Genomic DNA, 13,597 nt, shown 5'->3' on the forward strand with positions numbered 1-13,597 from the left:
TGGCTAGAGTTCCAGGCTGAGTCCCCCATGGCATTGACCTCAGCAGGTAAACCTGACCAGTCCCGAAAGCTCGGCTTCCGTCTTTGAAGAACCAGGTATTAAAAACTGGCCATCACACACGCTACTTTTATGCCAATGGATAGTCCTTTTGTGAGAGTCTTTATTGTATGACTGACCTGTTACAAGAACAGTGGAGATCTGGAATGATAGTGCGGTAATTCAAATAGATTATCATTTTTTCTTCAATAGCTTTACTGTTGTATTATAATTTTGCTTTTTCACTCTGCTTCATACATAAAATACTGTGCGAGGAATTCTTTACACAGGAGAATGCTTGTGAAAATGCAGCACTTCCTCCTTTTAATACACCTTCCCAAAACTATAGTTCTTCAAATTTCTAATTAACATCTGCAGAGCCCAGATCTATTCTCCTTTGCTACATAACTGCAGCTGTGTCATTTCCTTTTTTTTGCTCTTGCAAACAGCTTTAATGTTTCAGTGCAGATTGTGAGGTGTCCAATCACTGCAGCATTATGGGAAGTATTTCTGGAAATGGTTGTGTTGGAATGAATTTAAGAATGTTAAATGCAGACAATTGTAAGATGTGGACAGATGTAAGATTATTCATTGATGGTGGGATGACATTGACAAAGTAAGAAAGAATGACTTGCATTTATATAGTGCCTTTCACAACCACCGCACGTCTCAAAGCGCTTTACAGCTAATGAATGTACAGTGTGGTCACTGTTGTAATGTAGGAAACGCGGCAGCCAATTTGCGCAACAGGAGGCTTACAATAATGTTAAATGAGACTTCAGGGAGGAACTGAATGAGAGAAGGAGTGGTAAAATGGCAAAAACCTGTTATTTTTTCTCATCCACTCCCATTGTTCAAACATTGTTGTTGTAACCAGGTGTTGTGCTCACTATAATGCTCTGCTGATTGTGTTTGTGAAATTGCTGCTTGCTCCATGGTAGTTTGCATTTCCATTTATTTAAAAACTGCACAAATGTGGTTAGTGTACCCATTAGCTGCTGTATGGTTCAGATAGTCTCGTGTGATTGCTTACAGAGCACAGAAACTCATTCTCTCTAGTTTACTTTAAAGCAGGCTTTGAGGTCCCGTTTCCTGCGATAAACAGGTGAAGGTAGATGCAAGCTGGTTCGTTCTTCTCTGCTGCTATCACATGGTCCCGACCAGCTGCGCTCTGTGCACAACCTGATGAATCCTTTAACTCATTAACGAAGTCCCCAGGACGAGCATACCTGAAATGATGTTTGTGAAGCTTAGGAGTTTGTGGTGCAAATTCTGTGAGATACTGGCTATGCCTGACCCATTCAGCAAATCTAAAGGAGGCAACGAAGAACATTCATTCCGATATTGCAGCTGTGGCTCAGTGGGTAGCACACTCACCTCTGAGTCAGACGTTTATGGGTTCAAGTCCCACTCCAGGTACTTGAGCGCACAAATCTAGGCTGACACTCCAGTGCAGTGCTGAAGGAGCGCTGTACTGTCGGAGGTGCTTTCTTTCGGCTGGGACTTTAAACCGAGGCCCCGTCTGCTCTCTCAGATGGACGTAAAAGATTCCATTGCACTATTTCGAAGAAGAGTAGGAGAGTTATCCCCGGTGTCCTGGTCAATTTTTATCCCTCAATCAACATAACAAAAACAGATTATCTGATCATTATCGCATTGCTGTGTGCAAATTGGCTGCCGTGTGTCCCACATTACAACAGTGACTACACTTCAAAAAGTACTTCATTGGCTGTAAAGCACTTTGAGATGTCTGATGGTCGTGAAAGACGCTATATAAATGCAAGTTTTCTAAGGCAACACTGGGCTGTAAGCTACAGTCATGTGTCACATGCTATGTTGTACGTGTGTATGCTTTCAGGGAAGTAAGTTGAGAAGAAAGAGCTTGAGCAGTAAAGTACTGACCCCGAGCTTGGAGTTGGCCTCTGACTTCTCATCAGCTCAATGCTGTCTTAGTCAATGATTTGGAAGATAACTTCCTTAAAATTTCTTTGACCTGCAGTTGGGGTTTGCTGCCTCCTGAGGTGAAAACCTGAAATTCTTAGTGGCACATAGTGTTATGTATTTAACCCCTTGTAACCTGCATCACACCGGACCACCAGAGAGCCTACCTTTTGGATTCCCAAGGGATCCGAGAATACCTTGGGAGCACAGTATATAAGCAGGCCACCCATGAGGTACCTGCACTCTGGAACCTTAATAAAGGAGCTAAGGTCACACCTGCTCATTACACACAGTACTCAGTCTGACCATTTATTATGAGTGTATCACATAGGGATGCTGATTGCCATTTTTGCTATTCTCTGCCCCCAACACACTAAACAAGTGCCCTTCCATTGGAAGCCAAAGAAGACAAATGGCAGATGGAAGGGTTTTTTTTTTGGAAAATGAGGGTTACCCTGCATGCAAAAGTGGACTTAAAAACAAAGTCTTTTATTAATAAATACTTAACATGTCTGCAGTGCTCTTGGGTCCTCCATTTACATTATTGGGAGGAGCCCTCATTTACATCAAAACTGGCACCATACTGAGCCTAGAATATGGGAGATGCACTGGCTCTGGGGTTTATTACAGCGCTCCTGGCAAACGGGTCACTGGTTTTAGTGTCCCATAATTGGGGAATCTGTTCCCGATGCACACCAGGTGTAAGGGGCTCGGCAATGAACTTCTACAGTCTTTGCTTCCTTAGGCAATCTTGTACTTCATCCAGATTTCTCAATTTAAAATAATCTGGATTCTTTTGTGGTTACTCAATGCATTATGCTGCAATATGTTGTTGGAATACTGAAACCACCTTGTACTGTACATTCAGATGTTCCACCTATGAATGAAATGTGAAACCAGAAAGTTGTAAGGCAATAAATTAACTATAACAGTATGTAGTTTGGTTTTATGGTATGTTTAAATATACTTTACTTTCTGTAGTCTTGTGGGAATTCCAATGCCTTTATATAATGTCATGTATTAATAGACTATTATGCACATTATAAAACTGAGATCTGCGCATTATTTAGATGTCTTGCACGGTTATAGATTTGTAAAGATGGACTCCACATTCGAGAGAGTGGGGAGGATAAGAGATGCATCCTTGGGCAAATAGCACGCTCCCTTGCATGAACATTTTCATGCAGTTACTGTTATTTGTAGAATCTGTACAGAATAAATCTGTAATTTCTGTTTGGAATCTGCTCCTCTGGGTTGGGTGTCGTGTCTTGCTCTGAGGGTGGAGGAGGTTGAGGGCTGAATTCTTGCTCAGTGCGGAGCGAAAATATTGCTCATTATAGTTATCCAGCCCTACATGCTCTCTGGAAAAATATAAATTCACATTTATATTGTGTCTTTCACAAGATAGGAGAGGTAACCAAAAGCTTGGCCAAAAGAGGAGGATCCTAAAGGTGGAGAGGGCTTTCGGGAGGGAATTTCCAGAGTGTCGGGTCGAGACCGCTGAAGGCATGGATGCCAGTGGTGGAGCAAAGTGGGGGGTATGCACAAGAGGCCAGAGTCAGAGGAATAGTGCGTTCAAGGAGGGACGTGGGGGAATTGTGGGCTTGGAAAAGGGTCTTCTGTGAATTTTTCTTTGTTCAAAAGACGGACACCTGAAGAAAATTCCATGTTTAAAAAATCTGCTATTTTCTAGTAGTGAATTTATAGATAAATCACTTGTGGTTATATAAAATTCGCAAAGAAAGCTTCCTTTTAATAAAACTGAAATCAATTTTTCACATCTGCTTACTGTCCTAACTCACGAGCGGTGCAATTTTTAAACCAATCTTGTATTAGTGTATAGATTTTTATCAAGCTTTATTTAGTATATTGGCAAAAGTAATGGTCAGGTACTGCATTATTTCTTTGAATGTTGGGTCTTCTGGTATATCTTTCCATAATGTCAATTGTTAATACTGATAATTATAAACAGTGAAAGATTTATGAGCAAAAGCAATTTAGTAGGTATGTCTGAACTTGCTATTCACTACCATTTCCCATACACCAGTGCTCCAGTGAATTATTCAGAGATTGAGGCGGTCACAAGCTTTCAAAACCACAGCAACTAACAGTTTCACTAAGAGTTTAGGATCTGTCATTAGGAATTTCAGTTTAGAGGTTGCACAGTTTCTAAAGCAAAGTTTTTAAAGCAGCGAATGCCTTGAAAGGTATGGATACCAAGATCTTATGAGATGTTTGAAGTTAAAGGAGAAGTAATGTGATTCACAAGTTGCAAAATGTAGTGACAGCATTCTACTGACTCTTGTATCTGGAGAAAGGAATTTAGATAAAGTTTTCATGATGAATTGAAATGTAACACCGATTAGCAATGTCGCCAACGATCTGCTTTTTGAGCAGATATTGCTTTTTTTCCCACTCCCTTGCTCTGTTCTTGCCACTTATCTGCTATCTACTAAAATAGCTCTGGCTAACTCTCACGCTGTAAAACATAGCAACGTGCTTATCTAGTCACTATAGTCTCAGCACGAGAGTCAGCCAGAGCCGGAAAAGATTGTTTTAGCAGACATCATGTGCACGGAGAGGGAGGTGGTGTTGGTTGGTGGTAACGTATAAGAACATAAGAACATAAGAATTAGGAACAGGAGTAGGCCATCTAGCCCCTCGAGCCTGCTCCGCCATTCAACAAGATCATGGCTGATCTGGTCGTGGACTCAGCTCCACTTACCCGCCCTCTCCCGTTAACCCTTAATTCCCTTATTGGTTAAAAATCTATCTATCTTTGACTTGAAAACATTCAATGAGCTAGCCTCAACTGCTTCCTTGGGCAGAAAATTCCACAGATTCACAACCCTCTGGGAGAAGAAATTCTTTCTCAACTCGGTTTTAAATTGGCTCCTCCGTATTTTGAGGCTGTGCCCCCTAGTTCTAGTCTCCCCTACCAGTGCAAACAACCTCTCTGCCTCTATCTTGTCTATCCCTTTCATGATTTTAAATGTTTCTATAAGATCACCCCATATCCTTCTGAACTCCAAGGAGTAAAGACCCAGTCTACTCAATCTATCATCATAAGGTAACCCCCTCATTTCTGGAATCAGTCTAGTGAATCGTTTCTGTACCCCTTCCAAAGCTAGTATATCCTTCCTTAAGTAAGGTGACCAAAACTGCACGCAGTACTCCAGGTGCGGCCTTACCAATACCTTAGACAGTTGCAGCAAGACCTCCCTGCTTTTGTACTCCATCCCTCTCGCAATGAAGGCCAACATTCCATTTGCCTTCCTGATTACCTGCTGCACCTGCAAACTAACCGTTTCCCAGGCCGCCTGCAATTTCTGCGGTCTGGAGGAGTCCGTGTTCCATGTTTTTATTGAGTGCACGAGGTTGCAGCCCCTGTTCCATTATTTGAAGGGGCTGCTCCTGAAATTCTGGCTGCACTTCAGTCCCACTCTCCTGATCTTTGGGCACCCTGTGCGGAGGGGAGCGGGTAGGTCTGAAGGCCTCCTCGTAGGACTGCTCCTGGGCACGGCCAAGGGTGCCATCAGCCGGTCCAGGCAGCGGGCGGTCGAGGGGGTCGTTCAACCTGACTGCCTGCCTCTCTTCCGCTCTTACATCCGGTCCAGGGTGTCCTTGGAGATGGAGCACGCGGTGTCCACCGGTACGCTCGCGGCCTTCCGCGAGAGGTGGGCACCGGAGGGACTGGAGTGCATCATCACGCCCGGCAACCAAATTTTAATTTGATTTTACGTTTTAAAGTTTAATTTGTTTTAATTGCCGGTGCTTTTAGTGTCCCCCTTCCCTTTTATAGGGGGCACTGGGGAAAAATGTGATTTTAGTGCCCCAAAAAAAAACCAAAAAAAAAAGAAAAACACAAAAAAAAAGGAAAAAAAAAGGGCCTTGTAAATGTCTGGTATGTCACCCAGGTAGGGTGGCACGGTTTAATGTCTTTTGTTTTTGCAGATAAACTCCAAAAAGAGTTTCATGCACAAGGACCCCAGGTCCCTCTGCACCACAGCATTTCTCCCCATTCAAATAATATTCCCTTTTACTGTTTTTTTTCCCAAGGTGGATGACCTTGTGAAATTAAAATTGGAGTCATGATCGAACTCAGAGTCTAAGCGGACTGCCTAAAATGTCTACTGGAAACATGAAAGAAATAATTCTTCAGAGGTAGTAAGAATATGAATGAAGATGGAAAAAGTAAAAAATTTTTTTTTTTTATAACTGCTTAATATTTTCTTTGTATGCTAAACAAAATGACCAAGACTAGTGGTGCTAAAAAGGCATTTAATGCAAAAAAATATATTTATTTTAATTAAACAGCAATACTCATTAAAAGTTAAGTGTTTGCACCGCCTTTCTTGGAGATATTTCTCTGAGGTAACACCGAGTGAGACACATCAAATTGCTGGGTTCTTCAAACTTGGCAGTCTGTTGGTAAAGGTAATGGAGCATTCACTCAACGACAGCAACAACAACTTGCATTTGGTAGTAAAATGGCCTAAAGCGTTTCACAGAAGCGATTATCAAACAAAATTTGACATTGAACCACATGAGATATTAGAACGGGTGACCAAAAGCTTATTCAGAGAGTAGGTTTTACTGAATGTCTGAAGGGAGAAGAGAGAGGGCGGAGAGGTTTAGGGAGCTAATTTCAGTTTAGGGCCCAGGCAGCTGAAACCACGGCTACCAATTGTGGAACCATTAAAATCGGGGATGCACAAAGCAAAAATTGGAGGAGCACAGAGATGTGGGAGGGTTGTAGGGCTGGAGGAGATGTGGGAGGGTTGTTGGGCTGGAGGAGATGTGGGAGGGTTGTCGGGCTGGAGGTGATGTGGGAGGGTTGTAGGGCTGGAGGAGATCGGAGAGAGTTGTAGGGCTAGAGGAGGTTACAGAGATATTGAGCCAATTAGAATTGACACCTCTGCATCTTACTTGGTTTTGTCAGGCTCAACAACCACGAGTTAGTGCTATTCTGCTGGTGACAGGCTATTGCATCTTTCGAAACAATTTTTGTCCCCTCTAAACAGATGATTTTGATTCTGACATCTTATTCCAGGATCTAAGTGCTACTAAATGGTTGCTGTCAATTCATATTTTTCTAAATAACATTATTTTGTAGTAAGACCACGTGAATGAAGCTTGGATCTCTCCCACACTACTGCAGCCTGAAACTAAAATGACTGCAATTCACTAATATTGTCCTTGGGAAGACCCATTTTTTTTTGATTTCAGGACTTAACCTCTTGGCGTTCAAATCATATTTACCCAATGCTCGCTTATCTGAAACCTTACGTCAGGAAGATAATCCATACTAAATGGATACTGTTGATCCCACCTCCGCAAGATCCTGCAAATCCCCTGGGAGGACAGACGCACCAATGTTAGTGTCCTTGACCAGGCCAACATCCCCAGCATTGAAGCACTGACCACACTTGATCAGCTCCGCTGTGCAGGCCACATCGTTCGCATGCCAGACAGGAGACTCCCAAAGCAAGCGCTCTACTCTGAATTCCTTCATGGCAAACGAGCCAAAGGTGGACAGAGGAAACTCCTCAAAGCCTCCCTGATAAAGTGCAACATCCCCACTGGGAGTCCCTGACCAAAGACCGCTCTAAATGGAGGAAGTGCATCCGGGAGGGCGCTGGGCGCCTCGAGTCTCATCGCCGAGAGCATGCAGAAAACAAGCGCAGGCAGCGGAAAGAACGTGCGGCAAACCAGGCTCCCCACCCACCCTTTCCCTCAACGACTGTCTGTCCCACGTGGCTCTCATTGGACTGTTCAGCCACCTCAAGGTCACTGTTTGCCAACTGGAAAATGACCCATTTATCCTGACTGTTTTCTGTTAACCAATCCTCTATCCATGCGAATATATTATCCCCAACCAGGTGAACTTTTATCTTGTGCAGTAACCTTTTATGTGGCACCTTATCGAATGCCTTCTGGAAATCCAAATACACCACATCCACTGGTTCCCCCTTATCCACCCTGTTCGTTACATCCTCAAAGAACACCAAATTTGTCAAACATGATTTCCCTTTCATGCTGACTCTGCTTGATTCGAAGAAGATAAAAATGAGGTAAACCTAAAATGTTACTTTCAAAAGTCAGCCAAGAAAATAGAGCTAGAAGAAGTATACATTATGTATATATTAAAAAGAACTTCTGCCATTAGTGCCCCTTTGACAACAGTCAATTCAGTCACTTACTGACATTGAGCTTTCCTTCACAACTACCAAAGTGCCTATTTGGAGCTGATTCTGCTATTCCTTCGCACAGATATTCCCCATCTTACCCCAAATCCTTCTACTTGAATTGCATCATCCTTTTAAGCATGTAGAATGTGTGAAGGTACTTTGCATGCCATCATATGGAATGTTTCAATATTTCATTCACAGCCACGTCACATCCTTTCAAATGCTTGGATCTTGTCCTCCTTGGGCTCATCTCTTCTATAACAATTAGACATTGTGGCCTTAAAGCAAGAGTGTCCAAACCTTTTGTCTTCATGATTAAAGTAGGTGTGGGACCATGAAGCCTCAGCATTACGTTTGAAGCATAGTATCAGAATAAGGGGACCGCCCATTTAGGACTGAGATGAGGAATTTCTTCTGAGTCATAAATCTGTGGAATTATCTGCTCCAGAGAGCTGTGGAGAGATTGGGTCATTGAATATATTTAAGGCGGATAGGCAGATTTTTGAGTGATAAGGGAATAAAGGGTTATGGGGTGCGGGCAGGGAAGTGGAGCTGAGTCTATGATCAGATCATCCACGACCTTATTAAATGGTGGAGCAGGCTTGAGGGGCCAAATGGCCTCCTGCTACTCCTGTTCTTGTATTCCATCTACCATGTTCTTGCCCACTCTCACAATCTGTCTATATCCCTTTGCATCCTCCTCATTATTTACTTTCCCACCTAGCTTTGCATAGTCAGCAAACTTAGATACATTACACTCCCCTAATCTAAATCATTGATCTAGATTGCAAGTAGCTGAGGCCCAAGCACTGATCCTTGCGGCACCCTACTAGTGACAGCCTGCCGATCGGAAATGACCCATTTATTCCTGCTCCCTGTTGTCTGTCCATTAACCAATCCTCAATCCATGCTAAAATATTACCCCCAATCCCATGAGCCCTAATTTTGTGTAATAGCCTCTTGTGTGGCACCTTATCAATGCTTTCTGAAAATCCAAATACACTACATCCACTGGTTCCCCTTATCTACCCTGCTAGTTTAACCACAAAAAATGAACCAATTTGACACACAATTTCCCTTTCATAAATCTGCGTTGCTTCTGCCCAACCACATTATAATTTTCTAAGTGGCCTGTTACTACATCCCTAATAATAGATTCTCGCATTTTCCCTACTACTGATGTCAGGCTAAGTGGTCTATAGTTCCCTGTTTTCTCTCCTATCATTCTTGAATAGTGTGGGAACTGTTCTAGAATGTAAGGAAATATTTTAAAACCCTTGAAGTAGGCCATCAGGCCCAGGGATTTGTCGGCTTTTAGTCCCATTAATTTTTCCGGCATTATTTCTTCAGTTCCTCATCTTCACGAGACCTTTGGTTCCCCGCTATTTCCAGAAAGTTTTTTGTGTTTTCAGTAAAGACAGATACAAAATATTTGTTTAGTCACAGCCATTTCTTTATTTCCCTATCTCTACTTGTAAAGGACCCACATTTACTTTCGTTAATCTCTTCCTTTTTACATAACCTAAAGAAGCTTTTACAATAATAGCACAATCACCTCTGAGTCAGAAGGTTGCAGGTTCAAGTCGCACTCAAGGGACTTGAGCACACAAAAATCTCGGCAAATACTCCAGTGCTGAGGTCCTGTCTGCTCTCAAGTTGACGTAAAAGATCCCATGGCAATTTTGAAGACGAGCAGGAGAGTTAGCCCCAGTGTCCTGGCCAGTATTTATCCCTCAATAACATTATAAAAACAGATTATCTGGTCATTATCACATTGCTGTTTGTGAGAGTTTGCTTGTGCGCAAATAATCTGCTGCATTTCCTACATTACAACAGTGACTACACCCCAAAAATACTTCATTGGCTGTAAAACGCTTTTGAGAGGTACGGTGGTCATCAAAGACACTATATAAATGCAAGTCTTTCTTTAATCATTCCACCTAGCTCCTAGGATTCGGCGATGGTAATGCTATTGAATGTCAATGGGCGGTGGTTAGACTTCTCTTGTTGGAGATAGTTATTGCCTGGCACTTGTGTGGCGTGAATTTTGCTTGCCACTTATCAACCCAAGCTTGAATGTTGTGCAGGACTTGCTGCATATGGGCACGGACTGCTTCATTATCTGAGGAGTTGCGAATGGAACTGAACACTGCAGTCATCAGCTAACATCCCCATTTCTGACCTTAAAATGGAGGGAAGATCATTGATGAAGCAGCTGAAGATGGTTTGGGCCTGGGACACTGCCCTGAGGAACTCTTGCAGTGATATCCTGGGGCTGAGATGTTTGATCTCCAAAAACCACAGCCATCTTCCTTTGTGCTAGGTATGACTCCAGCCAGTGGAGAGTTTTCCTCCTGATTCTCCTGCTGTTCATTGTATTTGAATGGTGAGTCAGATGGTGAGATGCCGTTTTCAGGAGGCTTGTGGAGGAACGTCAAATCTCGGCCAGCAACTTTGGGATTTCCACGTTTAATTGCGGTTGTCGGACGTTGCTGTCCGATTTTCACGCGAATAATAGTGAGCGCTGTTAACCTCACCGTTAATTCTATAGTAAAATCCAAACCTTTGAGATGGCATTATTTTAATTATAAAAATGTACTCCTTTTATGTTACTTCAATATAAAAGACTATTTGCTTCTTAAACTACATTGGGTTTACAATAGGGTGGGGTAGATAATAGGAATATAAGAAATAGGAACAGGAGAAGGCCATACGGCCCCTCGAGCCTGCTCCACCTTCAATAAGATCATGGCTGATCAGATCATGGACTCAGCTCCACTTCCCTGCCCGCTCCCCATAACCCCTTATCCCTTTATCATTTAGACAGAAACTGTCTATTTATTTCTGTCTTAAATTTATTCAATATCCCAGCTTCCACAGCTCTCTGAGGCAGCGAATTCCACAGATTTACAACTCTGAAGAAATTTCTCCTCATCTCTGTTTTAAATGGATGGCCCCTTATTTTAAGATCATGCCCTATGGTTCTAGTCTTCCCCCATCAGTGGAAACATCCTCTCTCTATCTACCTTGTCAAGCCCCCTCACAATCTTATATGTTTCAGTAAGATCACCTCTCATTCTTCTGAATTCCAATGAGTAGAGGCCCAATCTACTCAACCTTTCCTCATAAGTCAACCCCCTCATCCCCAGAATCAACCAAGTGAACTTTCTCTGAACTGCCTCCAAAGCAAGTATATCCTTTCATAAATATGGAAACCAAAACTGCACGCAGTATTCCAGGTGTGGCCTCACCAATACTTCCCTGCTTTTATACTCCATCCCCTTTGTAATAAAGGCCAAGATACCATTGGCCTTCCTGATCACTTGCTGTACCTGCATACTATCCTTTTGTGTTTCATGTACAAGTACCCCCAGGTCCCTCTGCACTGCGGCATTTTGCAATCTTTCTCCATTTAAATAATAACGCGCTCTTTGATTTTTTTTCTGCCAAAGTGCATGACCCCTCACTTTCTGACATTATATTCCATCTGCCAAATTTTTGCCCACTCACTTAGCCTGTCTATGTCCTTTTGCAGATTTTTTGTGTCCTCCTCACACATTGCTTCATCTTTGTATCGTCAGCAAACTTGGCTACGTTACACTCAGTCTGTTCTTCCAAGTCATTAACATAGATTGTAAATAGTTGGGGTCCCAACACTGATCCCTGCAGCACCCCACTAGTTACTGGTTGCCAACCAGAGAATGAACCATTTATCCCGACTCTCTCTCTGTTCTCTGTTAGTTAGCCAATCCTCTATCCATGCTAAGATATTACCCCCAACCCCATAAACTTTTATCTTGTGCAGTAACCTTTTATGTGGCACCTTGTCATAATATGGTGCAAGATCCACTTCATCTGTACCTATTGTCCCCATTTTACATTTGTTAACCTTTTTGCTGCTGCTTCTGCTTTTTATTTAAATAAATCAGTTTGCACATTATTAATACTTCTTGGAAATTGCTATATTAACACCCCCTGCCCCTCCCCCCTTGCACTCCTCGCTTCCTTATCCTTCCCCAATCAAGGGTGTAGACTATCTGCTTTAATTCCATTGTGAACAAGGCACAAATGCAATTCAGGTTGACTGTCACATTGCTGTATTATCCTTGCTGTAGATGAGCAATAACACAGTTGAGAGCAGAGCAGAACATTATATTGGAATCGTGGGTCTGGTCCTACATTCGACCAGTCAGTGGTGCATGCGCTTTTATGTTGCACAGCTGATCTAATATTGGCACTGCTGTGAAAAGATTAGACCGTCTTCAAGATACAGTGCATATTCTGCTCTCACTGCCCTCAAGACCGCACAACCAGTTGTGACGCTGTTCTAAACTCTACTTCCAACTGCCATAATTGCATATTGCATACAATTTTGTAATGTCAGTTTAGCTCAATTTGTAGCACAAATAGCTCCCAAGTCGGAAGATTGAGGCTTGAAGCCTCACTCCAATATTCTAAGCTGATAGTTAGGATTTGACACACTCACTACTGTGTAGATTCTTGATCAGGGAAAGTGTAATTTCTCATGTTGGCTCAAGAGGTTGTGGGTTCGAGCTGTTGAGTTCGTAATCCACGTTCCCACTTCAATGCAGTGCTGAAGGGGGGTGGTGGGGGGGGAGGTGCTGCATTGTCAGAAGTGACTTCCTTTAGCTAAGATGTTCAACTGACATAAAACAGAAAATGCCAGAAATGCAGAGCAGAGCAGTCAGCACCTAAGGAGAAAACCGTATTAGCTTAAGATTGGACCAGCAACCACCAGCTCACTTTAGACTTTTCAAACTGTCAGTAGTTGCCCATTTTGTACTTTCTGCTGGTGACAAAGAATGATTCTACTGTTGTATGATCCTGCAGTACTTACATCATGATATTCTGCTTTGAGTAATGAAAGCACTAAGGGATGGGCAGCAGTTCACACCATAATTCTGTATAGATTCTATGGGGTCAAGTTTCAGGCCGCACCTAGGACGGCGCAGCCCCATGAGCCACGTCTGATTTACGCGCTCAAAACCGCGCTGAAAACTTAACTCGGTATTCTCCCCTCCCTCAGGTCGATCCAGGCCCTCGGCGCAGCGCAGCACAAGCTGTGGGGGACGGAGCCAGGTCTCGGCGCTGGAAACAGTGCCGGGACTTCTGCACATGCGCGCTGCAGTGTGTGCACATGTGCAGTAGCTCCAGGCGCCCGAAACTGTGTGGGAGGGGCTGAAGCACGCCGCCCCCTAGCCCTGGCTGAATGGGCTCACTGGGGCGGCGAAGATTGGACTGCACCTCTCTCTTCGAGCTCCCGCTCCGCTGCCTGTCGCTTCCCCCCCCAGCTCCCGCTCCGCTCAGGCTCCTCCCCCGCCCCCCCCCACCTTCAGGGTCCTGTCCACTCCCTCTCCAAGTCTTCTGCCCGGCTTCTTCCCGTCGGCCAGGCCCTTCCCTTCCCCCCC

General features: G+C 43.5%; 1 protein-coding gene across 6 annotated transcripts in view; it reads left to right on the forward strand.

Annotated features, from left to right (window-relative positions):
• The window catches only part of acss2 (acyl-CoA synthetase short chain family member 2), a 115,639-nt gene that overhangs the window by 31,935 nt on the left and 70,107 nt on the right, over positions 1 to 13,597 (forward strand). The window contains exon 2 of one of the 6 annotated variants that reach the window (XM_070896209.1): positions 6,037 to 6,171. The exons of the other annotated variants lie outside the window; for them this stretch is intronic. Coding sequence (XP_070752310.1) covers positions 6,153 to 6,171 — 19 coding nt within the window. The 5' untranslated portion in view covers positions 6,037 to 6,152. The remainder of the gene's footprint in view (positions 1 to 6,036; positions 6,172 to 13,597) is intronic. 6 annotated transcript variants of the gene reach the window in all.

Source organism: Pristiophorus japonicus, chromosome 12 (assembly GCF_044704955.1).
Source record: "Pristiophorus japonicus isolate sPriJap1 chromosome 12, sPriJap1.hap1, whole genome shotgun sequence".
In the NCBI taxonomy this organism is placed as follows: domain Eukaryota; kingdom Metazoa; phylum Chordata; class Chondrichthyes; family Pristiophoridae; genus Pristiophorus; species Pristiophorus japonicus.